Here is a 23,870-nt window from a genome sequence, read left to right on the forward strand (position 1 = left end):
ATTAGTAAGAAAAACTCAAAGTATAAGTAGGATCCTTCATTGAGGGCAGTTATAACTGTCTTTTTGTTGCCTGTTGTGCTGCCTGAAAAATCTCTAAAGATTAGACATAGAAACACAGTATTAAATGGAAACTACATGGTGTCTTTAAGAGGTAAATAATATATAAAGGTTAAACTAACCCATTACACTTAGTTTTGTGAATTGTCATTGCATCTTTGTGATTTGAAAATAGCAAGAAATCTTGTGGTACTGTGAATCTCTATTACAGCACTTTTTCAGTGTTTGTTTTATTCAGATCATTGTCATTTATTTTTTCATTCATTCATTCCCACAAACTTTTTATTGGACCCTTCTTATTTCTTGACACCTTCACAAAAAATGTAAACCTAAAATGTTGCCTCTTTTTGAGAAATGTGCATTTAAGTGATGACACAAAAGGGAAATAACCATGATAGAGTAAGATGTGTACTTAAATGGATGTGTGTGTGTATACTGAGTCACTTGGGGTGGAGGGGGGCTGTGTGCCCGGAGGAGTTGGAGAAAGTGATATCTGTTGGGGTTCGAAAGATGCATATGTGTATCTCCTTCCCTTGATTGTGAACTCCTGCATTTCAGGAATCACATCTTTGTCATCTTGTGTCTACCACAACACAAAAATCATCCCGGGCACATGTTTTCAGCTCAACAGATATTTAGAGAATTGAATAAATGCGTTATCCTTGTATGAATCTTCCTTTCTTGATTTATCAACAAGATAATATGGTAGAGGAAGGTAGAAATGCAGGTTCAGGCTAGTTGTGAACCTGGTTACACCCTTTGTTAGCTGTGCAACCTGGGCTGTAATGTGAGGTATTATGTAGCCAACCCCTGGCGCTGAGGGTACAGAGGTGAATACCCCGGTGAATACCCCAGGCTCCATGCTCAGGAATCTCCCAGAATCTCCTGTTTCCTTTGCCACATTTTCAGATCTATGCTGGATTAAACTGAAATTTAAATACAATCTTAGGATTTGTAAAAGGGAAGAAAAATGATTATTTTTATCTGTCTGTCTCCTTTGGGATGGCTGACATACTGTGTGGTGCAGCCAGGATCCCTGTGATTTGTCAGAAATCCTTGGGAGAGAGAGAGAGAGAGAGAGTCAGATTCCACAGTGAACTCACAGAGACCTCGTTCCCAGAGCATCTGTCTTATTTGTTTGCCTGCGGCAAGTGCTGACTGAGAGAAACAAACCTCTGAGGACAAAGGCAGCCATAATCCATTTATAATTTTTAAAGCCCTAAAGTGTCTCTGAAAAGCCTCCAAGTGTTTTCTGTATTTGGTCTGTGGCCATAGCTTTAATAATACTGTGACTCTGAAGAAGGAACAGCCAGTTTTAGGAACATGATGAAAATGGGAGCACCTCTCAAGTAGTCTGGTTACATATCAAATGAATTTTTTGGCTTCAGTTATAAATCTTGCACACAGAATAGAGATGTACAGCCTTGTTAGCAGGTGCCTATGTGTGATGAGCTCTGGTTATTCTCAGTAAACTCCTGGAATCTGCTGTGGGCAGTGCAGCTCAGCAAGGGACATCACTACTTTTCTCATTTTCAGTGCGAGCCAGGAGTTGCCTTGTATCTCTGGGGAAATTGTAGGTGTATAACTGTCTGATTGTCTTCACTTTCTATGGGAGCCCTACACAGAGAAGTTTGGTCTTGCTGGATCATAAAAGTTTTTACGGGTCTCTCTTATCATTTCATTTGGGGAATAAAAATATTTGCAAATTGAAAAAAGATATTTATATATTATGCATCCCTCCTCCTCCTCCTAGAGATCGCCTATTGAATTGAGGTCTGGAAGAATTATTTTTAATGTGTTCAGATAATTTATGCTCCAAACTGGGATGGTTTTGAGAGTAAAAGGGGAAGCAGATGTAAATCAGACCTGTCCCAGGCCAGCCAGGACATATGATTGTTTTGCTCCTTTGAGAAGCTTTTGCTTTTAGATTTCCTGTTTCCCCACAGCACTAACTTGGTGGTTATTATCTAAATCTTGTTGGTAGTCTATAAGTGACAGGTTCAGTGGGAATCATGACTGCCTTTCTAGGAGCTTTGGAAATATGGTAGAATTTGTTGCTGCCCACTGCAGTGTTCTTTCAGCCAAACATAGTGAAGTTACCTCTAAAAATCAGTCTTCTGACCTGCATTCAAAAAATACTGAACTAACTTTATAACCCAAGGTCAGCCCTACTTCTTTATGAAACCTAGCCACCGGGCACTTCTCTGTGTCAATATTCAAAATTTTTAGTAATCCAAAATGTCTCTTACAGAACCACACACCTCTAAAATTTCAGAAATGACTACACAGTTGTTGAAAATACATTTTCTAGGGATTTATAATAAGTGTACAACACACAACCTGACTGCAGTAGCTGAAGGTGTCTTAGAAGCACTGACTGCTTTTAGAAACCCAAGGGATGCTGTATGTCAAAGGACTATATGGACTGAATGATTCCAGCCATAAAGAAAGAAGATAGCAGTTGGTGGAAAAAGTCAAAGCTGGAGTTGCCCAGAATAAAGAGCTACACCTTTTCTCTCTTTTCTTGGCTGGAATGCCAGGAGATGAGAGTGACAGGTTCAAACTATATTCACAGCTCGGTGCACAACTCAGGACTTGTGCAGGTAATAGAACCACTGGTGGCTGATTAGCCTGAGCTGATGCCTGCAGCAGGGAACTGTTGAGAGAGACTCCAAAATGTATTTTAATCATTATGTGTTATATCCCAATATTAATTAGATTTCTTTTTATAGAAGACTGCCACAGTTCACATATTTCTGGGAGAACTAGAAGATTCCCAGCCAACAATGGTTAAATTCCAAAAAAATAATTACATGGAGAGAGTGAGCTGACCCTGGTATAACAATTGACAGCTCATCTTTCTGCAATAGTGTCAAGTCCTTCAGCTCAGAGACAAGCCTTTCGAGTAGTTTATTTGCCGATTCTAAAAAGACATTTGCTGATTCTAAAAAGCCAAATCCTAGAGCAAACAATGCCTCGATGACTTTCATCAGGAATGACTAAAGAATGAGGATCTCTGTTTGACTATCATAAATCAAGTCCTTAACTAAGTCAACAGTTTTGAAAGAATTAGAACAGGATTTCCCAAACTGTGCTTCCCAAAACACTAGTTTCCAAGATATTAAGGTATCCCCCCAAAAGCATTCCCCAGCCAAATATATTAGGGAAACAGTACATATTATTATTTTCTTCTCTAAGCTTGGCAGAGCATATAATTATGAATAGTCTCTGAGACTGCACTATAAAAGACATCAGTTTAACACTTTAACCCAGAGTTTCCTGAATTTATTGGTTCATGGATATTTTCAAAGAGTACGAAGTAATATCTGGAATTACTGTTTTGGAATCATTGAATCTGAAAAAAAGGCATATACACTATACACTCAATAACAAAACTGCCAAACATCCTCAATTTAGTTTTTGGTGATTCAGAAGCCAGCACAGCATTTGCAGTTGGGAATGTCTTATGACCATCAGCTCTCATTCATTGTTCAATAAATGAGAAAGCATCCAAAAAATGAAGCTTTGAATTTAGATTCTAGGAAAAAACAGGGGGTGGGATTTGGTTCTTCCTGTAACTTTCATTTTAGGTGACTAACCAGTTTTAATTGATATGTTGACACGAACATGTTTTAGGTGTTTACTGAAAGGTTAGCATCAAAGGAAATTAATGTCCTGGTGGGCTTGTGTTTTTCTCTGAGGCAGATATTGATGAATGTACAGAGGGAATCATTGAGTGCCACAACCATTCCCGCTGCGTTAACCTGCCAGGGTGGTACCACTGTGAGTGCAGAAGCGGTTTCCATGACGATGGGACCTTTTCACTGTCCGGGGAGTCGTGTATTGGTAAGCAGCTTTCAGCCATGCCCTCCACCTACCTGGACCTTTGCAGGAAGGGCAACATGCTTTGGTACTCTCTTCAGTTCCCAGTGTTAAAATCCGACCCCTCACTGGTTAAACTTGTCAATTTTCAAATTTCCTTCCTCTACAATTCAGGGATTAGACTAAGGATTATGCAGCATGGGGTTTTAGAATTGTTATACAGAAACCAGGGCAGTCAGAGGACAAAGCCTGGGTCTTTTTCTAACATGTTTAGTTCTTTCTAAAGAAACCATGATGGTTTGCTGGATTTTTTTTTTTTTCGACAGTTTGAGACACAGTTGTGGGAGAGGAAGAAATATTACTGAGCTTTGAAAGTTTAGTTTAAATCACAGCTCTTGTACCACATAGGTCACTGCACCTCTCTGAGCCATCATCTGTAAATGTATAAAACTGGATAGTAATACACATATATTGTTGGGATTAAATGGAGTACCATATATTTAAAGAGCATAAGTTCTGAATTGATGCACAAACATAATATAATTGCATTAACCTTGTTATTGTTGCAATTACACCATCATCTTTGCAAGGTCTCCCTTAATCACCGTTCTGCTTGTGGTTCTGTTCAGTGCTAAATAGAGGAAGTTAACAGATAAAGCTCTTCACCTTCAAGACCATACAACTTTCATGTAATTCAAATAGCTGATCACAGGTGTAATTGTTACCATGAGAACCTTGGCCAACCCAGTGATTTCAAGTCATGTGTACTCATCTGAATTCTTAATGCTGATTTGAACAGATCTAGCAAGGATTCTGATTATAGGTCCCCAAAGTCCAGACCACTGGATTAGAATTCATTGTTTCTGCTCATTGTGCGTGTGCGTGTGTGTGTGTAAGGTTGCTACACTGATCCACTTAGTGTTTTTTCCAGCTTCTCCCCTGAAATTGCTCTCAAGGAGAGAGAAATTAGGAACAATGAGCACGCAGCATGAATTGTCCATCACAGTTTTCACATTACTGTTGAGAGGCATAGTGTCATTGTTAAAAGCATGCACCCTTGAGCCAGATTCCCTGCAGTCATGTTCCCACTCTGTCAATTCTGTGTTGGTTACTTTAGGCAAGGTCTTATATGGTCAGTACCTTGGTTGTCTCATATGATGTGATAAGATGGAAATGTTCGTATCTAGTTTGCATGAATGTTGTGAGAATTAATTGAATTAATATCTGTCAAGTGTTCATATAATGTTAGTTATTATTATTTTAAATGTTCCTGAATATTCAGCACTCTGCCTCATACTCTATCCACTTTTTTTTTATTGTTTAAATAATGGTTATGACTTCAAGAGGTTTGTATTTATTCTGCATCTTCATATTCTTGCTTTACATACAACTAGGAACTTCTGTATATGTGCAGCTCAGGGTAAATAGATGTTATGTCAATAGGACTGAATCGAATGGCTTTTGTTGTTTTTGCTTATGTGTCACCAGGCCCCAAGGAAGTGTTCTTTGATGTCTTCATAGGAGTCATCACTTCTCTCCTCTGCCAACTCCAGAGCTTTTACTCTGGTGTATATTTCGATAGCTTCACTCATTACACCACCATATAACTTATGTACTCTCAGACTGTGAGCATGAAATAGGCTTTATTCTTTTCTTTCTTCAATGATACCTTTTGGTAGTTGGTGTTCAATAAAAGAGAAAATGCAACCTCTTCATGTGCCCAATAAAGAAACAAAATCACAGAAAGGATGTCACTTTGCTCCTGGCCACATAGCTGTCTTGATACAAGTTGAAACTCAAGCCTAGGTCAAGGGTAACTCTATAACCCAGATCCCCAGGAAAGTCCCAGTTTATGCCTGTTATTCTGTCATTACCAGTTATATCAGTTAGAGCCCTGTCACTCTCATAAATAAGATGACAGATGTCATAGTCCCCTCACCTGCTGATTTCTCTCTGCCATGCTGAGTGGCAGGTCTGGGGCAGGAAGTGGGGCGGGGGGGACCAAGACTCCCAGCTCTGAGGAGGCACCTCGTTCATCCGTGTGATCTCTGGTCTGCACAAGAGAACTTCAGTAAAGTGGACTCCTTGGCAAGGGAACAGAATTGTTTTTGTTAATGGCATTTTTAATTTTTAATTGTTAATCTGAATTCCCTTTCATTTCCATACATTTGAAAATATTTTTATAAATGGGTCTCAATAAGAACAGAAATATGAACATCATTTAGTTTTCCTTTAGTAGTTTTGGGCACTCTCTTGGTTCAGAATATTTCTCGGTGAAACAGATGTATAAATCAGATCGTGTCACTTTTTCTTTAAAACATTCTATTGCCCTCCCACTGAGTGTAAAATAAATTTCTAACTTCTTCACATGGACTTTAAGGCTTTAGGTGATGTCTGACTCTTGGACTGATGCCCCATGTGCGTTAGGCTTTTTGATCTTTGAACATGACAACGAACTCACCCAGTTTCAGACCCTTTGCTGTTCTCTCTGGGACACGTGTCACCTTTCTTGTCACATGACTGTGTGTTCTTTTTTTAAATTTAGTTCTCAGCTACAATGCCATTTTTTCAAGGCTGTCAAAAGTAGCCCTTCCCCAGTCACTTCGTTCTCTTTTACATCTTTTTAGCATTTTCTATTCTCAAGTTTACTGTGCCTACACATGTGTGTAATTGCCTTCTGCCACAAATACACAAATTCCCGATGGGCAGAGACATTGTCTGTCTTTTGCCATTGTACTCCCATCCTCAAGAACAATCAGGCACATAGTCGGCATTTGATGCACATATGTCAAGTGATTGAAGGATAGACGATCAAAACCATATCAGGTTGGGTTTATTTTGTTTGACATAACTCGTTCTGTGCAGTGTGGTGCATAACATTAGATGTTAAATATCACAAAATCATGTGAGTCTTTTATTACAGAAAAAAATGTTTATTGATACTAACTATCACATCAGCATTGTAGGAATATGGGGATGCACAAGATAAGATCTCTGTTCTTGAGGGGTTTATGACCAGAAATATTCTGAATCATAAGAACATATCTTAATGACACTAAAATTATCATGTTAGAATAAGTCCTAATAACATTGGCTACTAATGCCTATATTTTTGTTTAAAAAAAGCATCTAAAACAATTTTTAAAAAATTTTAAGTGTTTTAGCAACATGTACTCAGCTATCTTTTTTTCCCCAGATAATAGCAGAAATAGCATATGTTAGAATCTAAAATGTGGCAGTTGTAGGCTTTTAGGAGAATAGTCACATATCACGCTATGCCATTTTTTGTTGGGTAAAGATAATTGCACCTACTCTATTTATTTCGTCAGTTATGTTAAGCATTCAGTTTTATTGATGTCATAGAGAACAGCACCCATGCGAGATTTACTATTTCATGATCAAAATATTTCAGATTTGCCTGTCTGTCTCCCAAAGTAGATCGTGTGGTCGGAGAAATGACTAGTCTTAGGTATTGTAGAGGCAGACAGAACCACCATTTTTGAGGAGTTTAGCAGAGTCACAGCCAACCCCTCCCTTTTCTCCCTCACCGGCCTCATACCTTTATGATTCCAAGAAAGAGGGGCACACACAAATTAACCTACTGGTATTTGCAGAACAAGTAGGTGACAGTGATCCATTGTTCTTATAGGGCACAATGCACTCTGTGTTTGAACACTACAGTAGGAGTCAGAGATCCTCAGTTTTAACACAGAAGTTGTAAGCAATTGCTTATTTATCTCAGCATAGTTATCTAGGTCATTTAAAAATGAGAACTAACCTATAATTAACAATGGCATAAAAAGAGCAGGATCTTACATATTTTAAAAATAAGATTCAAACTCCCTCGGATGTCAGTCTGTCTCCATGATCTTGCTTCTGCATATGAATCTTTTTATCTGCTCTGCTTCCTCTCATACTCTGCAGGGATCATCAAGCCAACTCCAACACATCTTTCACTCTTTCCAAACCCTGTACTCTCTTTTCTGTACTCCTTTTCCTTGTATGCTTTTCCCTGACCATCCCTCCATCCCCATTTCCACCTGATGAAGTCTTGCTCCCAAACCAGTGATTCTCAAATCTCTTTTAGTGTAGATTCACCAGAGCAGCTTTTGAAAAATACCTGCAATGGGACATCACACCCTGAAGATTCCGATTCAGTCGCTCTGTTATGAAACTTAGACTGAGGTCATTTTTTTTTAAATCTCAAAGTGATTAGAAAGAGAATTCAGTTAACATAGAGAACCACTGTCACAGATTTTCTCTAATAATAAAAGAATGCCTTTTCTCTTATACGTCCCCACATATGTTTATACCTCTTTTATAGAACTTACTAGATCAGGCTTATCTTCTTCATCACATTTATAGACTATAGCTGAGGTCTTTTGACATCCATTAGAAATTTGTACTGAATTAAAATGTATTAATTATACATTTTTGGTATCAAAAACTTCAAATCCCAATAACCTCAAAACATACCCGAGGATGACATATCGCTATTCTAATGGGATGTGGAACCCCTTAGCCTCCCATTATTGCCTCCTCCATAGGGCTTGGTTGTATGAACCAGGTTCCTAGAGCCAGGAGCCTGATCTCTGGTCACTGTAAATGGCCCAGTGGAGATTTGTCTTGTCAGAGCCAATGCTGCAGCTGTCATCAACATGCAAAGCAACATAAAACAACCAGGAAAAGTTCCTCTCGAATCTCTTGGGATGGAGACTGCAATTTAATTGGTTGATGTGTCAGGGTTGATTGCAATGGACTGAGAATGATTTGGGTTCTGCTGTCCCTGCCCAGTGCCTAGTTCTCATAGGAATGAGATAAAGAGGGCTGGAACCTTGGAGATGTCCCTGTGAGGAAACTCACTGAGGGAGTAGGGAGTAAGGAAGCCTTACTGAGTAACTGTGATATAGTGAAGAGGCAGGTTTTTTAAGTCTATATAGTCCAGATTCAAATCCCAGCTCTACCATTTTTTTTTGGCTGAACAGCATTTAGCAAGATATTTAACCTTTCTAAGCCTTAGTCTCTTTAGCATACAATGATTAAAATAACACTTGGAATTTTTTTCTAATATGTGTTCTTTATGCAAATATCCTGGCAAGTAGTTGATAATAACAGTCAACGTTTAACTTCCCTTCACTCAGATCTCTCACCTGTCAAATGACGATAGCAACAGTAATACTAATAAGAGCTAGCATTGAGAGCTCACTTCGTGCCAGGCCCTGCTCTAAGCAATTTACAAAAGTGCCAACCTCATAAATTACTATGGAGTAATTGTGAGGATGAAATAAGCGGACATAGGAAAAATGCATTCAGTATTTGCATTCTAAGTGCTCAATAATGTCAGCCATTATAACTAACTGAACACTGACACTATGTGCCAGACACTGTGCCAGAGAATTTTATGCATTATCTAATTGAGTTCTCACAATTACCATAGGAAGGAAGCCCTCTTACTATCACCCTTTTAAAGATAAGGAAAGGTCCCAAGCATCAAGGTAACTTCTCCCAAATTCTACAGTCAATAAATGACACACAGGCCATAATCCAGATGTGTTTGATCCTAAAGCTTCTGCTTTTAATATGCTAACACTATTGCTTTCTGGAAGGGAGTAAGACCAGTGATGAGCCCACAGGTAGAGGAGATGTTAAGCAGAGCATCTGGAGGTCAATGAGACAAGACAAAGAGAGAATGAGAGAAAATGAGGGAGACCCAGATGGAGAGTTGCACTATTCTGACTAAACCAAGGGTATTGGGGAATTATTTTATCCACTGGATTTAAGGACAGTGTTTGGGGATCATCCTTCTAGACTAGGGGCAGGATGTCAGGGCGGCAGGTGCTTTACAGCTAATCTAGTATTACCTTAGCCTTGATGATAATGTTACTCAGTTAACCACTGATGTCATCACCTTCTCTATATTTTTGGTACTGTGAAGCCAGGATAGAAAAGAGACAGTGGTCATTAACACGTAATTACAGATGTTAAATCAGGTGAGAAATGGGTCCTATCAGACACTCTGGAAGCTTTCTGCTCCTTGTGAAGTCCAACCATACATACATAATCCTACAGATGTTCAGTATATAGAATAAACTGGTTATAACCTGAACAAATGTACCTCCTCAGTGTTGGTGATAAACACTTCACAAAATGATGTTGAATAGAGTTCATTGCACTAAACTCAGGCATGAACCCAGAGTTCTTTGTTCACCTCAGCCTATCTGGGCTAACACAATAGGCTCACTTAAACTTTGAAATGAAAATCAGACATTTTGGGGAAGTATTCTAACAGGGCATCAAACTAACTATAGAGTCTATTATGTAAATAACCCCTGGCCCTGTTTGGTATCTTTTCAGTAATAATTTCCCTATTATTCAAATACCTTCCTAATGCAGTTGTGATCAGGCATGGAGCAGATAAGACAACTTAGTACTCTGAAGCAGTGATTAGTGTATGGGGACCCAGGGGACCTCAATTCTTGTCCAGGTGAAGATAACATGGGTGATACTAAAGAGGAGGAAAATTAGAAAGCTATTTTAAAAACCTTCATAAATATCAAAATGTTGTAATGTGTATTATATCTATAAATAAACTTGCTATAGTCTTAGCACTAAGCTAGATTGTGTGAAGGATGCAGAGAATTCTTCCCTAGGGACTTTAAAATACCAAATTGGATAGGAGTAGGGTTAGGATTAGGGTTAAAAAAAATACCAAATTTAAATCAAAAAATCAACATGCATGAAACAACCAGTAGCATTCTGATACTAGTTATAATTAACTGTAGAATGATGTAGTCAACACTAAAATACATAGGTAATTAGGGAAGAGAGTGATCAGAGAGAATCAAAGAACAGTCATACCAGACTGCATGGGGCTGATTCCACACAAAAGATGGGAGGGTTAAGTGTATTACAGGTACAAAAGAAATACTAATAAAGGCTAAGATTAATCCATTACTTCATGTTCTAGGTACTCTTCTAAGAGCTTTACATTTCCTAATTCATTTTATTCTCAAAACAAGTCAGGTAGGAATGATTATAATATCTGCCTAATAGACAAAGAGTCACAAAGATGTTCAATATATTTTACATGGTCATACAGCTATCGCCTGATAGATTGATAGATTTCTTCACCCAGAAAAGTGTTATTCAACATCTTTTTAAAGAACCCTGTACAAGTTTAATATTTTTGAAATATTAAACAACAAGAATATTGCTTTCTTTATTACCTCCTAAGGTCTTACTGTACAAGCGATAATATAATAGGCATATTTTTATTTATTTAATGCCAATTATGTGCCATTTAACCTTCAAAAAACCCTTGTGAGATAGATAGCAAATGAGGGGAAACACATCAAGTAGCACAGCCATGTGTGAAAGAGCCCATGTTCTCTTTACTCTTCCAGTTGCCTCTGTCAATTGTTTATTAATTGGAGATAACTTATGAAAGGATTAAATTAAGGTGTGACTAGCGATGACTATTTAGATAATTGTCTCATTTTCTACTTCACTGTGTTCTTGTAGATACACCCTGGTATAAAGCTTATGGTTTCTTAATTTATTTTATTTTATGTGTGTGTACAGAAGGAATTAAAGTTTTTCACCATGACAATGTATTCTGGAGGTCATCATATAACTGAAAGAGAGAGAGAGAGAGAGAGAGAGATTTAGAATGGTGGCCTTCTAAGAGGTCACCTCTGTATGTCAAAATGTTCCTCTGCTGAGAGGTGGCCTCAGGGTGATGGGAACTTCTATTGCTATGTGATGATGTCTAATCACAGACATGGGGATCAAAAGTTCATATTCATCATATAAAAGACAGGCATGCCTGAAGAGCTATAGCAGGGCAGGTGAATAAGCTGGCTCGCACTCTGCACCTGAGGTCTGAGCATCTTACTGTCTCCTGTCCCCAGGTGCATTGAACTAAGAAACACTGCTCTGCTTGTAGATCTCATGTTTTTGGCTGGAGTCTTGTTTCTGCCTGGCATAAGGAGAGCAATGACAAAGTGGTTTTGAGTAATTGAATCCTTTTCTTTTTCCCACGTTGGCATCAGTTGGTAAAACCCAACTGGGGCAATGTTTCTAAGAGAGCATTTATCTAAAACCTAGATCTTAGGACACGAATCCTGGGATATATTTCAACAGAGGGTTTTATCAGGAAGTATATTTGGCAAGTTCTAAATTAATAGAAGTAAGCCGGTTTGATAACTGCAAGAATTTTCAGAGGCTTTACTGTGTGCATTGTTAGTGTCCCAAATTTATTTAGCTTTAAACACCTTCTTTCTCCCAGCATCCTGTGGATTTGACAATCTGCAGTATATACTGCCTGAGAACTTAAGAACGAATATAGCCCACTCTATGAATTTTTAGAAACTCTTTATTTGGTATCATTGAAGAATGGCTGTTCAAAAGAGAATTTTTTTTTTTCTAGTTCTGCAAAAAAATATATTGAGCACAATACTTGTCCTTTAAGTACCAGCAATTTTTATACTATCATCTAATTTGGATGTAAGAAAATGTGGTCGATTCCTTTCTTTTTTGCTGTAATCATTAAAAATGTAAATTTCTTAATTCTACTGTACTATATAGAGTGATATTTCTAAAGGCTTATGAGGTATGAATAGCTGGTTTGTCCCTAAGCTAAATAGGGCCAGTTCTTATGTTTTTAAAAAAACATTTCTCTTTTGAATAGATAATTTGTCTCATTTTCATATTGCCAGCTTATCCTGTAATTTTTAAATAATATCTAGATCGCTCTTCTTTTCTACTGTGGTAAGTGAAGATTTGGTAATGTGATGTCTCAGGCCACAGCAACTCAGAAGCAGTAATTAGAAGCCAGTTGCTTATTTAGACTCTAGGGATAGAAAGAGGAGTGATGCAGGCCTCCAGAGGCACTTGATGACAATTTTATGCTGCGTGAACAGGCCGAGTGGGAGTTCTGAGAAAGAGAAGCAAATGAAGATGGGGGCTGTGAGGAAGGCTTTATTGGAGGGGTGGAATGTGTTCTGGCTGGTACAGGAGGAATAACAGCTGGCCGATACACAGGAAAAGACATATTTTCCTCTAAAAGGTGCTTTGCAATGTAGTTAAGATTTTCTTTAAGACCTCCTTTTCATTGTGAACTTGGTATTTTTGGAAAGATCGAGCAACAATAGAGGCACTTTGATTTTTTCCTGCACAGGATCTTGAAGCTTATACCATGCAAAATCTTCTTTATAGGTTTTAAACGACTTTTTTAAAAAACTTTCTTTCCGAATAGTTAGCAGTCCCAACTGAGTGACAACAGAATGACTAGGATATTCCAAAAAAAAAAAAAAAACAACAAAAAAAAACAATTGCCTAAATATTAGTGCCTATGAACTCAGTGTTCCATGTAGTTTAGGGAAATAATTCTAGAAGTGTGGTCCTCAGGCCAGCAGTATCAGCATTCTCTGGGAAGTTGTTAGAAATGAAAATTCTCTACCCTACCCAAAATTACTGAATCAGCAAATCTAGGGATCAGGCTTGGTGATCTGTTTTTATTTTATTATTTTTTTTAACGAGCCCTCCTGATTTTGATATCTGGTCAAGTCTGAAAAACACTTTTTTTTTTTTGGAATTTCTTTAAAAGCCTTCAGAGAGGTCCATAAATGCCCTGGAATTGTATACATGTGTATATACATCTTTGGAAGGAAGCAGAACCACAGTTTCACTGGGATCTCAGAATGACACTGACCCCAACAATGTAGAAACCACTGTTGAAATATTAGGATCCACACTCCATGTTTCCAGTCACCTCTGATCTAATTTCTCAGTGTTTTCCACCTGGGGATCTTCAGTTCGGTCTCATGGGACATTCATCTGCCTTCCTGCCTCAGGTTCTGAGTTCTCCTTAATATTGAATGCTGTGTAGTTGTCGGCTTCCTGCCTCCCGAAGTATAGCGTGAGCAAATATTTCATTACAGAAACTTCTGGCTTGAATGTCTTAGAGCCAAAGATCTTGTCTATGCAGCAACTTAGAGACCCACCTTTACAACTCCTTTAAAATGAATATTGAATTGTTTGTTTTAGTCTAAGGTTACTCAGGCTGCTGTGAAATATTTACCTGTGGGTTTATGAGCAGGGAATTATAAACTGTCATACTCAGACCAAATAAAGCACTGTGAACATAAAATCACCAATAAATGTTCAATGAGCATTTGTTGAAAGGGTCTGGTATATGTTGGTCAACAAGGAATTCTTAGACACACAGAGACTATCTTTCCAGTCTGGAATGGGGAGAGAGGAGATGGGCAGGGATTGGGGGAGGTTGAGCTGTGGAGCAGCTAGATACATAAGTAAATAAAAATAAGAGACTAAGGAAAAAGCGACTAGTTCTTCTTGAGCTTGGGGCATGTAGGGATGCCAAATGTATATGGGAATCTTTCACAGAAAATATGATGTTTTCACTGGCACTATAATATGAGAAAGAATTTCTCCAGGCAAAACAGGTATTAAGGTAAATATTTCAGACAAGAATAGCACTTTGATTGGAGCAGTCATGACAGAGATCTAAATGTGCCCAGAGGATGTTGAGACTTTCAGTGTGGATGGAGTACCTGATATGTAAGTGTGTTGTGGGTGGGAAATGACAAGACAGGAAACCAGATTATAAAGAGTCTTATCTCTGGGATGAGGAGTTGAAAGTTGTAAATTCTATTTCATAATATCAGTGTTTCTTAATTTTATCGAAATATGTTTTCTGTTGTTAAAAACACTTTGATACTTTTGAGGAAACAGCCATTTTAATATAAAATATAGCTATGTAAATGTAGTATTTCTGACAAAATTTCAAACCCCCTATCATACTTGTATCAATGTGATTTTCTGAATACCTGTGAAATTTTGCTCCTATTATTTCTTTTACTTGGATTGCCTTTCTTCTCGGAAAAAAAAGTGAAGTCATTAAGAATTAGCCAGCTATCGACCATGATCATTATCAAGAAATTACTACCTGCTCACATTTTGTCCTATAGTTTTTGTAACAACCCATCAATTTTGTTATTATTCCCCTATTTTATACATAGATAAATGGCAGAGAGGTATGAATTTTCTTGACTACACAGTAACAGTTTCTCAGCTGAGAAGTTGTGAAATAACTTACTACAGCAGTTAATTTGGGGACACATAAGTAAAATATAGATTCAGATACAAGTTTCTGCCAGTTCCTAGATCTGTGACCTTCTAGCAACTCAAACTGGGTCATTTTCCTGCTAAAAAAAATCTTTGAGATAATGAGATTGTGGTATTATCAGCCTGTTGGTTCAGCTTCTCTTTGAAGACATCTAGGCACAAAAATAGTAGGATGCTATTGTGATGGTCCAAGCATAGAAATGGACAGGAGTGAATAAGCTGTATTATGCAATATATGGTAAGGATTCTATTTGCTCCAATTAATTATAATAGCCTTCCATGTTTTATTATTACCTTTTACATATAGTGACCATTGGCTAATATTTAGAGAATCTGTGTATTGGTTGGTGTGTTGAAGATTTACCATTTGGTCTTTGCAGAATGTCGCTATATTAATTTTTTACAGAATCAGGAGCCTGTCATTGTGTGTTGAGGTGGGACAAGCCCAACCTGAAGTCAAGATGCCTCTATTTGCATCCCGACTCAGAACCTTACCAGCTCTATGGCTCTGGGCACGTTGCCTGATCCATGGTACCTGCTGCTGTACTTCTTATACTGGGGTACATTTGCTACTAAAATATACTGCAGCATGCAAGGGAACACTAGAGCTGGAAGAGGAATATTACTATTCTCAGTGGTTTGAGGGAGAAATGATCGATCAAAATAATTCTAGCTAAATTATAGTCTAGAAGACAAAAATGACAGTTTTCTATTTTTAAAATAGAAAACATGAAGCCTCAAATAAATGTGGTTTCCCCTTTAGGATTCTGAGAAGTGAGTGTTCACTCTTTCCTGCCATGGAGATGAACCTTTGAGAAGCAACGATCAGTCGAGCCTCAGTTTAGATATCTTTTAAGTGGAGATGATGATGGTAAAGCTAACATTCTAAGTATTTTGGAAGGACAGATTAGGTCATGAATTTCAAAGGATTTTGAAGAATCTGAAGAGTACAGTGTGTAAGAGTGAAAAGACAAAAATCTCTATTTCATAGAGATGTGTTAATCGTGACTCAGTAAAAGGCCTTGGGGATGGTCAGGATACCAAAGCATCTGTCGGTTCCTTGAGAAGATTCATGGAAGGAATTATGTGTTGTTTGCCTCATCCTGTTAAAATTTAACCTTCCCGGGAGTGGGGAATTTTGCCTATTTTATTTGCTATAGTAAATCCCCAATGCCTAGAACAGTACTTGGCATATCATACATGCTCAATAAATATTTGTTGAATGAAATAATAAAGGGACTCAGAGAAATTATTTCCATTACTAAAGAGGACATTGGCCCCTTATGGCTACTTACTCAATGGAGCTTAGATAGACCATCAATGAACAGTAAGAATTCCTTTTGTTTATATTCTAGCAGCATGAGTGGTGTCAAATATAAGCAAAGCCAGACACTGAAGTGGTAAGGACAGATTTTTATTTTTAAATTATTTTTATTTTTTTTATTACAGTTGAGATGCAATATTTTATTAGTTTCAGGTGCACAATATAGTGATTAGACATTAATATAACATAAACTGACAAACTTGCTAAGTCTAACACCATCTGAGATCATACATAATTATTAAAATATTACTGACAATAATCCATATGCCGTACTTTACATCTCCATGACAGTTTTTATAACTGGCAATTAATCCCTTCCCCTTTTTCACGCAGCCTCCCAAACTCCCTCCCAGCTGGCAACCATCAATATGTTCTCTGTATCTGTGAATTTGTTTTTGTTTTGTCTTGTTTTTTATTTATTTTGTTTTTTAGATTCCACATATATTAGTGAGATCATATGATTTTTGACTTTCTCTGCCTGAGCTACTTCACTTAGCATAATACTCTCTAGGTTCACTCATGTCACAAATGGCAAGATTTCCTTCTTTTTATGGCTGAGTAGTATTCATTGTGTATGTGTACCACTTCTTTATCCATTCATGTATCAATGGACATTTAGTTTGCATCCATATGTTGGCTATTGTAAACAATGCTGCAATAAACATAGGGATGCATATATCTTTTCAAATTAGTGTTTTGGATTTGTTCTGATAAATACCCAGAAGCAGAATTGCTGGGTCATATAGTAGTTTTATTTTTAATTTTTGAGGAACCTTGCTACTGTTTCCCACAGTGGCTGCACCAATTTATAATCCCACCAACAGTACATGAAGGCTCACTTTCTCCACATCCTCACCAGTACTTGTTTGTCGATTTATTGATGATAGCCATTCTGACAGGTGTGAAGTGGTATTTCAATGCAGTTTTAATTTACACTTCCCTGATGATTAGTGGTGTTGAACATCTTTTCAAATGTCTATTGACCACCGTATATCATCTTTGGAGAAATGTCTATTCAGGTCCTCTGTCCACTTTGTAAATGGACTGTTGTGTTTCTTTTGGTGCTAAGTTATATAACTTAACTTACATATTTGGATATGAACCCTGTATCAGTACCCATTCAGTAAATTATCTTTGTTTTCTTGCTGGTTTCCTTTGCTGTTCACAAACTCTTTAGTTTGTTGTATTACTATTTGTTTATTTTTTTCCCCTTGCTCAAGGAAATCTATCCCCCCAAAATTATTCTAAGCAATGTCTAGAGTTTATTATCTGTTTTCTTTTGGGAGTTTTATGGTTTTAGGTCTTACATTTAAGTTTTTAATCCATTTTGAGTTTATTCTTGTATGTGGTGTAAGAAAATAATGCAGTTTCATTATTTTGCATGTCTGTCCAGTGTTCCAAGAACCATTCATTGAAGAGACCATCTTTACCTAATTGTATATTCTTGCCACTTTGTCTCCTTGTCATAAATTAACAGACCTTATAAATGTGGGTTTATTTCTAGGTTCTCTCTTTTATTTCATTTATCTGTGCATCTGTCTTTATGCCATTGCTATGCTGTTTTAATTCCTATATCCTTATAGTGTAGTTTGATATCAGGTAGTATGCTACCTCCAACTTTGTTCTTTCTCAAGATTACTTTGGCTATTCAGATCTATTGTGGTTCCATGTAAATTTTAAAATTATTTGTTCTAGTTCTCTGAAAAATGCCATTGGTATTTTGATAGACATGGCATTGAATCTGTAGATTGCTTTGGGTAATATGGACATTTTAATGATGTCAGTTCTTCCTATCTGTGAGAATGGTATAGCCTTTCCATTTATTTGATTCTTCTTTAATATCTTTCTTCAATGTCAGTTTTTCAAGTATAGGTCTTTTATCTACTTGGTTAAATTTATTCTTAGTTACTTCATTCTTTTTGATGCAGTCGTAGATAAGATTGTTTTCTTAATTTCTTTTTGGTACTTCATTATTGTTGTATAAAGATGTAATCAACTTCTGATTATTAATTTTGTATTCTGCTACTTTAATCCATTTATTAGTTCTCATAGTTTTTTGGTAGATTCTTTAGGGTTCTCTATAGTATCATTATACATGACATGATACTATATATAATGACAGTTTCACTTCTTCAGTTTCAATTTAGACACTTTATATTTCTCGTTTGATCTCTGTGTCTAGGACTTATAATGCCATGCTGAATAAAAGAGGCGAAAGTGAAATTTCTTGTCTTATTCCTTATCTTAAAGAAAAAGCTTTCAAATTTTACCATTGAGTATAATTTTAACTGTGAATTTGCTATGTATGTTCTTTATTATCTTGAGGTTGAGGTATGGCACCCCCTCCCTACTTCACTGAGAGTTTTTATCATAAACAGATGTTAGATTTTGTCAAATGCTTTCTCTGCATCTATGGATATGATCATATGATTTTTTGTTTTGTTTATGTGGTAAATCACATTAATTGATTTACAGATATTGAACCTAACTTGCATCCGGGAATAAGTCCAACTTCATCATGGTATATGATCTTTTTTATTGTATTGCTGAATTAAGTTTGCTAATGTATTGAGGATTTTTACAACTATGTTCATCATCAAGGATATTGGCCTATAATTTTTGTCTTTTGGAGTATCTTTGTCTGGTTTGGTATCACGGTAATGCTGCCTCATAAATGATTTTGAGAGCTTTCCCTTCTCTTTAAATTTTTGGAATAGTTTGAGAAGGATAAGTATCAATTTTCCTTTGAATGTTCAGCAAAATTTACTTGTGAAGCCATCTGGTCCAGGACTTTTGTTTATTGTAAGTTTTTGATTACTGATTTGATTTTGTTAGTAATTCAGTCTGTTGAAACTTTCAGTTTCCTTCTGATTCAGGCTTGGAATGTTTCTAGGAATTTATTCATTTTTCCTGGTTGTTAAAATTATTGGCATATAATTGTTCATAATATTTCCTGATAATCTTTTGTATTTCTGTGGTGTAGTTGTCATTTCTCCTCTTTCTTTCTGATTTTATTTATTTATCTTTGATGAGTCTGACTGAAGTTTTATCGATTTTGTTTTTAAAGAACTAGCTCTTGTTTCATTTTTACACTTGATTTAATTTTGCTCTGATCTTTATGATTTCCTTCCTTCTCACTTTGGGCTTTGTTCTTTTTCTAGTTCCTTTAGGTGTAAAGTTAAATTATTTATTTGATATTTCTTGTTTCTTAAAGAAGTCCTTTATTATTATGAATTTTCCTCTTAGAACTACTTGGGGTTTGTGTTTTTATTTGTCTCCAGACATCTTTTGATTTCTTCTTTGATCTCATTATTAACCCATTTGTGCAATTTAGCTTCCACATGTTTGTGTATTTTTCAGTTTTCTTCTTATAATTGACTTCCAGTTTCACTACATTGTGGTTAGAGAAGATGACTGATAGGATTTTACTCTTCTCAAATTTAATGACACTTGTTTTGTGGCCTAACGTGTGGTCTATTCTTCTGTTACTTTGGGATATATTGTCTTTAAAATATCGAGTAATTCCATCTGCTGTATTATGTCATTTGAAGCCATTGTTTCCTTGTTAATTTTCTGTCTGGGTGATCTATCCATTGATGTCAATGAGTTGTTAAAGTCTCCTACTATAAATTTTGATGAATGTTGATTTCTCCCTTCAATATTTGCTTTATATAACTAGGCACTCCTACTTTGGGTATGAGATGTTTATGGGAGTTAATCCTCTTGTTGTACTGATCTCTTTATCATTACAAAATGTCTTTTTTTTTTTTGTCTTTTGTTACAGTCCTTGTTTTAAAATCTATTTTCCATGATACAAGGATTAGTATCCCAGCTTTTTTTGTCATTTTCATGCCTTTACTTTCAGTCTGTGTATGTCTTTTGATCTGAAGTGGGTCTTTCATAAGCAGCACAAATCTGGGTCTTTCTTTTTATCCATTTAGCATTTTCTATTAGAGCATTTAGTCCATTGATTTTTTAAATTAATTATTGATAGGTGTGTAGTTATTGATATTTTATTTATTATTTTCTGATTGTTTCTGTAGTTCTTTGTTCCTTTCTTGTTCTCTTTCTACTCTTGAATGTCGATGACTTTATATAGCATTATGTTTTGATTTCTTTTTATTTTTTTATATTTCTCTTATAGATTTATCATTTGTGATTACCATATACTTCATATATACCAAGCTATTTTAAGTTGATAGTTGCTTAAGTTGCTAACATCACTATAATTTTTACTCATCCCCCTCCATGTTTAAGTTTGTCATTATTTTTTCTTCTTTTGTGTGTGTATTTTTTAACTTTTGTAATTATACATGATCTTCCTACTTTTGCCATTTAATATTTTTACTAGATTTATAGTTGGTTGCTCTGCTGGATTTATTGTATGTTTGGCTTTTTCAGTGAGAATTTTTTTTCTGTATTTTCCTATTTTTTTTATCCTTTTTTAAACCTTTATCTTTTTTTTTCCTTAAAAAAATGTTTTCTTAACATTTCTTGTAATACTGGTTTAGTGGTGATTAATTCCGTTAGTGTTTTCTTGTCTGGGAAAGTATTTCTTCTATCATTTTAAATGATAGTCCTGCTGGATAGAGTAATTTTTATTGTAGGTTCTTGCTTTTCATCACTTTGAATGTTTTGTGTCCATCTCTTCAGGTCTGCAGAGTTTCTGTTGAGAAATCATTTGACAGTCTTATCTGAGTTCCCTTGCATGACACTAGCTGCTTTTCTCTTGCTACTTTTATAATTCTCTCTTTGTCTTTACCTTTTGGAATTTTAATTATGATGTGTTTTGGTGTGGGCCTCTGTGGGTCTCTCTTGTTTTAGACTCTCTGTATTTCCTGGACTTAATGTCTCTTTCCTTTGCCAGGTTAGGGGAGTCATTATTTCTTCAAATACGTTTTCAATCTCTTGCTCTTTTTCTTCTCCTTCTGATATTCCTGTGATATAAATTTTGGCATATTTGATGTTTTCCCAGAGGTACCTTATACTATCCTTATTTTTTTTTAGATTTTTTTCTTTTTTCACTGTTCCAATTGGGTGTTTTCCACTAATTTGTCTTTCAGATTGCTAATGTGATCCTCATTTTCATCTAATCTACTGTTGATTACCTCTGATGTAGTCTTCATCACAGTTATCATTCTTTATTTCTGTATGAGTTTTTTTGTTTTTAATTTCTATTTTTATGTTTCCTGTCACTTTGTTAAACTACTCACTGAGTTCATCTATTCTTCCCCCAAGTTTATTGAGCATCCTTATAACCAGTGTTTTGAATTCTGTCTGGTAGATTGCTTGTCTCCATTTAATTTAGTTAGTTTTCTCATGCTCCCGCCCCCCCCCCCCTTTTTTTAATTGGGCCATGTTTCTTTGCTTTTCCATTTTGGCTGACTCCCTGTGTTTGTTTTCTGTGTATTAGGTAGATCTACTAAATCTCCCAGTCTTGACATAGTTGCTTTGTATGGTAGGTGTCCTGTGGGGCCTCATGGCACAGTTTCCCTGATCACTTGAGTGGAGTGTTTCAAGGTTGTCCCTTGTGTAGGATGTATATACCCTTCTGTTGATTTTGAGACTTGTTTGCTGTTGGCACTTCATTGATGAAATTGACCCTCAGATTGGCTGGCTGTGATGAATGGCTGTTAGTACAGAAGACAAGCTGTTATAGCCAGGCTGACCCCACAGTGCAGGGTTCACATTAGTGAGTCTGTGGTGCCTGTAAAATCCACTTTTTGGGTGTGTTGTTTGTGGAGTTGGTTGAGTGGTACTCTGGTATGGTCTTAAGCTGGCCACCAGGTGTATTATTTCTGGGGCTTCTTAGGAGGGGTTTGGTATAGGCCAAGTTTATCTGCTACCAGGCCAGGCCCAGGGCCACCTGGTAGGAGCTAAAAAGTGATCTGTAGTTGGTTGCTGCCTGTGCTGTACTTGGAGGCACTTGAGAGGCTACACTGTGAACCATGATCGGCTTCCACTAATGCAAGGCTTGGGGTCATTTAGCAAGAGTACTGAGACTGTCAAGGCCAATGTTTCTTGTTGGGATGTTTGTGAGTCTTTGAGAGATTTTAAAAGTTCACAGCATGAGCTGAGGCAGGCTGCTGTGTGGAGAAGCCACTGAAGAATTTTGGGTTGGACATATAGTTTGGGTTGGGTGGGATCTCAGAGTCAGCAGTGTGGGGTGTACAGTTTAGCCAAGTTAATGGAGAGCTCAGATTTGGCCCAAGCCTTTGCCTTCTGGCTGGGTGGAAGGAGGACTCACAACAAAGGAACAATGGTGTCCGCCAGTAATTCCATCCTTGGAGAGAGCTTCCCTGACAACTGTCCCTCCAGCCCTCAGCCTGACACTTGTCAATTCAACTCCTTATATATCTCTGACACTTTTCCAATGTCACCCCAATGCTGGAACTCAGAGCAAGGTTGTGAGCAAATGTGTCTGTGTACGGTCCCTTTGAGACCTGCGATAAGTCTCCAGTAGCCTTCAGTTTACTAGGATGCAATTCCCGATGGTTTTTAAAGCCAGATGTTTGGGCAATTTCTCTTCCTAGCACTGGAGTCCCAGGCCGGGGAGGCCAGCATGAGGCTGGGACCCCTTGTTCCTCAGGAAGGACCTCAATAGCCATGCTATCCCTCCCATTTCTTAACTACCACACTGTGAATGTGGATCTGATTATTTTGCATTTCAGCCCCTCCTACCAGTCTCAGCATGGCTTTTTCTTTATATCCTTAGTTTCTTTGTATCCTTAGTTTCTTTATATCCTTAGTTGTTCAGCTAGTCTTCAGGTAGTTCTCAATGATGGTTTTCTATAATTCAGTTGTAACTTTGATGTGGTCATGGGAGGAGGCAAGCACAGCATTTATCTACTCTATAATCTCAACCAGAACCCTTCGTAAGGACAGATTTTAATGAGTAATAAACTATTGCAATAGGGGAGAGGGTTCAGTGTGAACTAAATTCAACTTTGATTTGTGTAGAGATAACTGGGTATTTTAAAAGGAGAATGAGGGAGTAGGGAGGAGGAAAGTATGGACTTAAATTGAATCAGGGAAGCTGAAATTTACAAAAAGCAGTAAAGGGGCATTGGCCCATGTAAATCTCACCTGGGTTTGTTAACTAGTTCTTACTGAAATTAGGCCTGTATTCTTCCACACAGAGTTGGAGCCTGTGTCCCATCTTCAGGTGTTGGCTGGAATAAATAGAAAATTCTCTTGGCAACCTTGAGTTTTCCCAAGCAGGAACTTAAGGTCATTGGAATCATTGTCTTAGAGATGTGGTCTTGAGCAATTAGAAACTATTCTAGTATTTGTTCAAAAAACTATGCTAGTACAGACAACATCATTTGTGCTTAGTCTCTGTAGAGTTTATAGACTAATGTTAAGGTCTGATCCAGAAGAGGGCTCAGAGTCTTACTAGAGTTTTCTCAAGGAGAGAAACTTTGTCAGTGGCCTTGTTGCTTTTCATTGGAAACCAATTTAGTTTGGGCATTTATAGTTTTACTTCCCTTAGGGTAAAACCCACAGAATAACAAATTCA

General features: G+C 37.0%; 1 protein-coding gene across 3 annotated transcripts in view; it reads left to right on the forward strand.

The window, feature by feature from the left end:
- NELL1 (neural EGFL like 1) overlaps positions 1-23,870 on the forward strand; it is a 692,265-nt gene that overhangs the window by 639,780 nt on the left and 28,615 nt on the right. For 2 of the 3 annotated variants that reach the window (XM_016138478.2, XM_016138480.2), the window contains one exon: positions 3,763-3,903. The exons of the other annotated variant lie outside the window; for it this stretch is intronic. In XM_016138478.2, the coding sequence (XP_015993964.2) occupies positions 3,763-3,903 (141 nt within the window). The remainder of the gene's footprint in view (positions 1-3,762; positions 3,904-23,870) is intronic. 3 annotated transcript variants of the gene reach the window in all.

This window comes from Rousettus aegyptiacus, unplaced genomic scaffold, assembly GCF_014176215.1.
Source record: "Rousettus aegyptiacus isolate mRouAeg1 unplaced genomic scaffold, mRouAeg1.p scaffold_m13_p_5, whole genome shotgun sequence".
NCBI classification, from domain to species: Eukaryota; Metazoa; Chordata; class Mammalia; order Chiroptera; family Pteropodidae; genus Rousettus; species Rousettus aegyptiacus.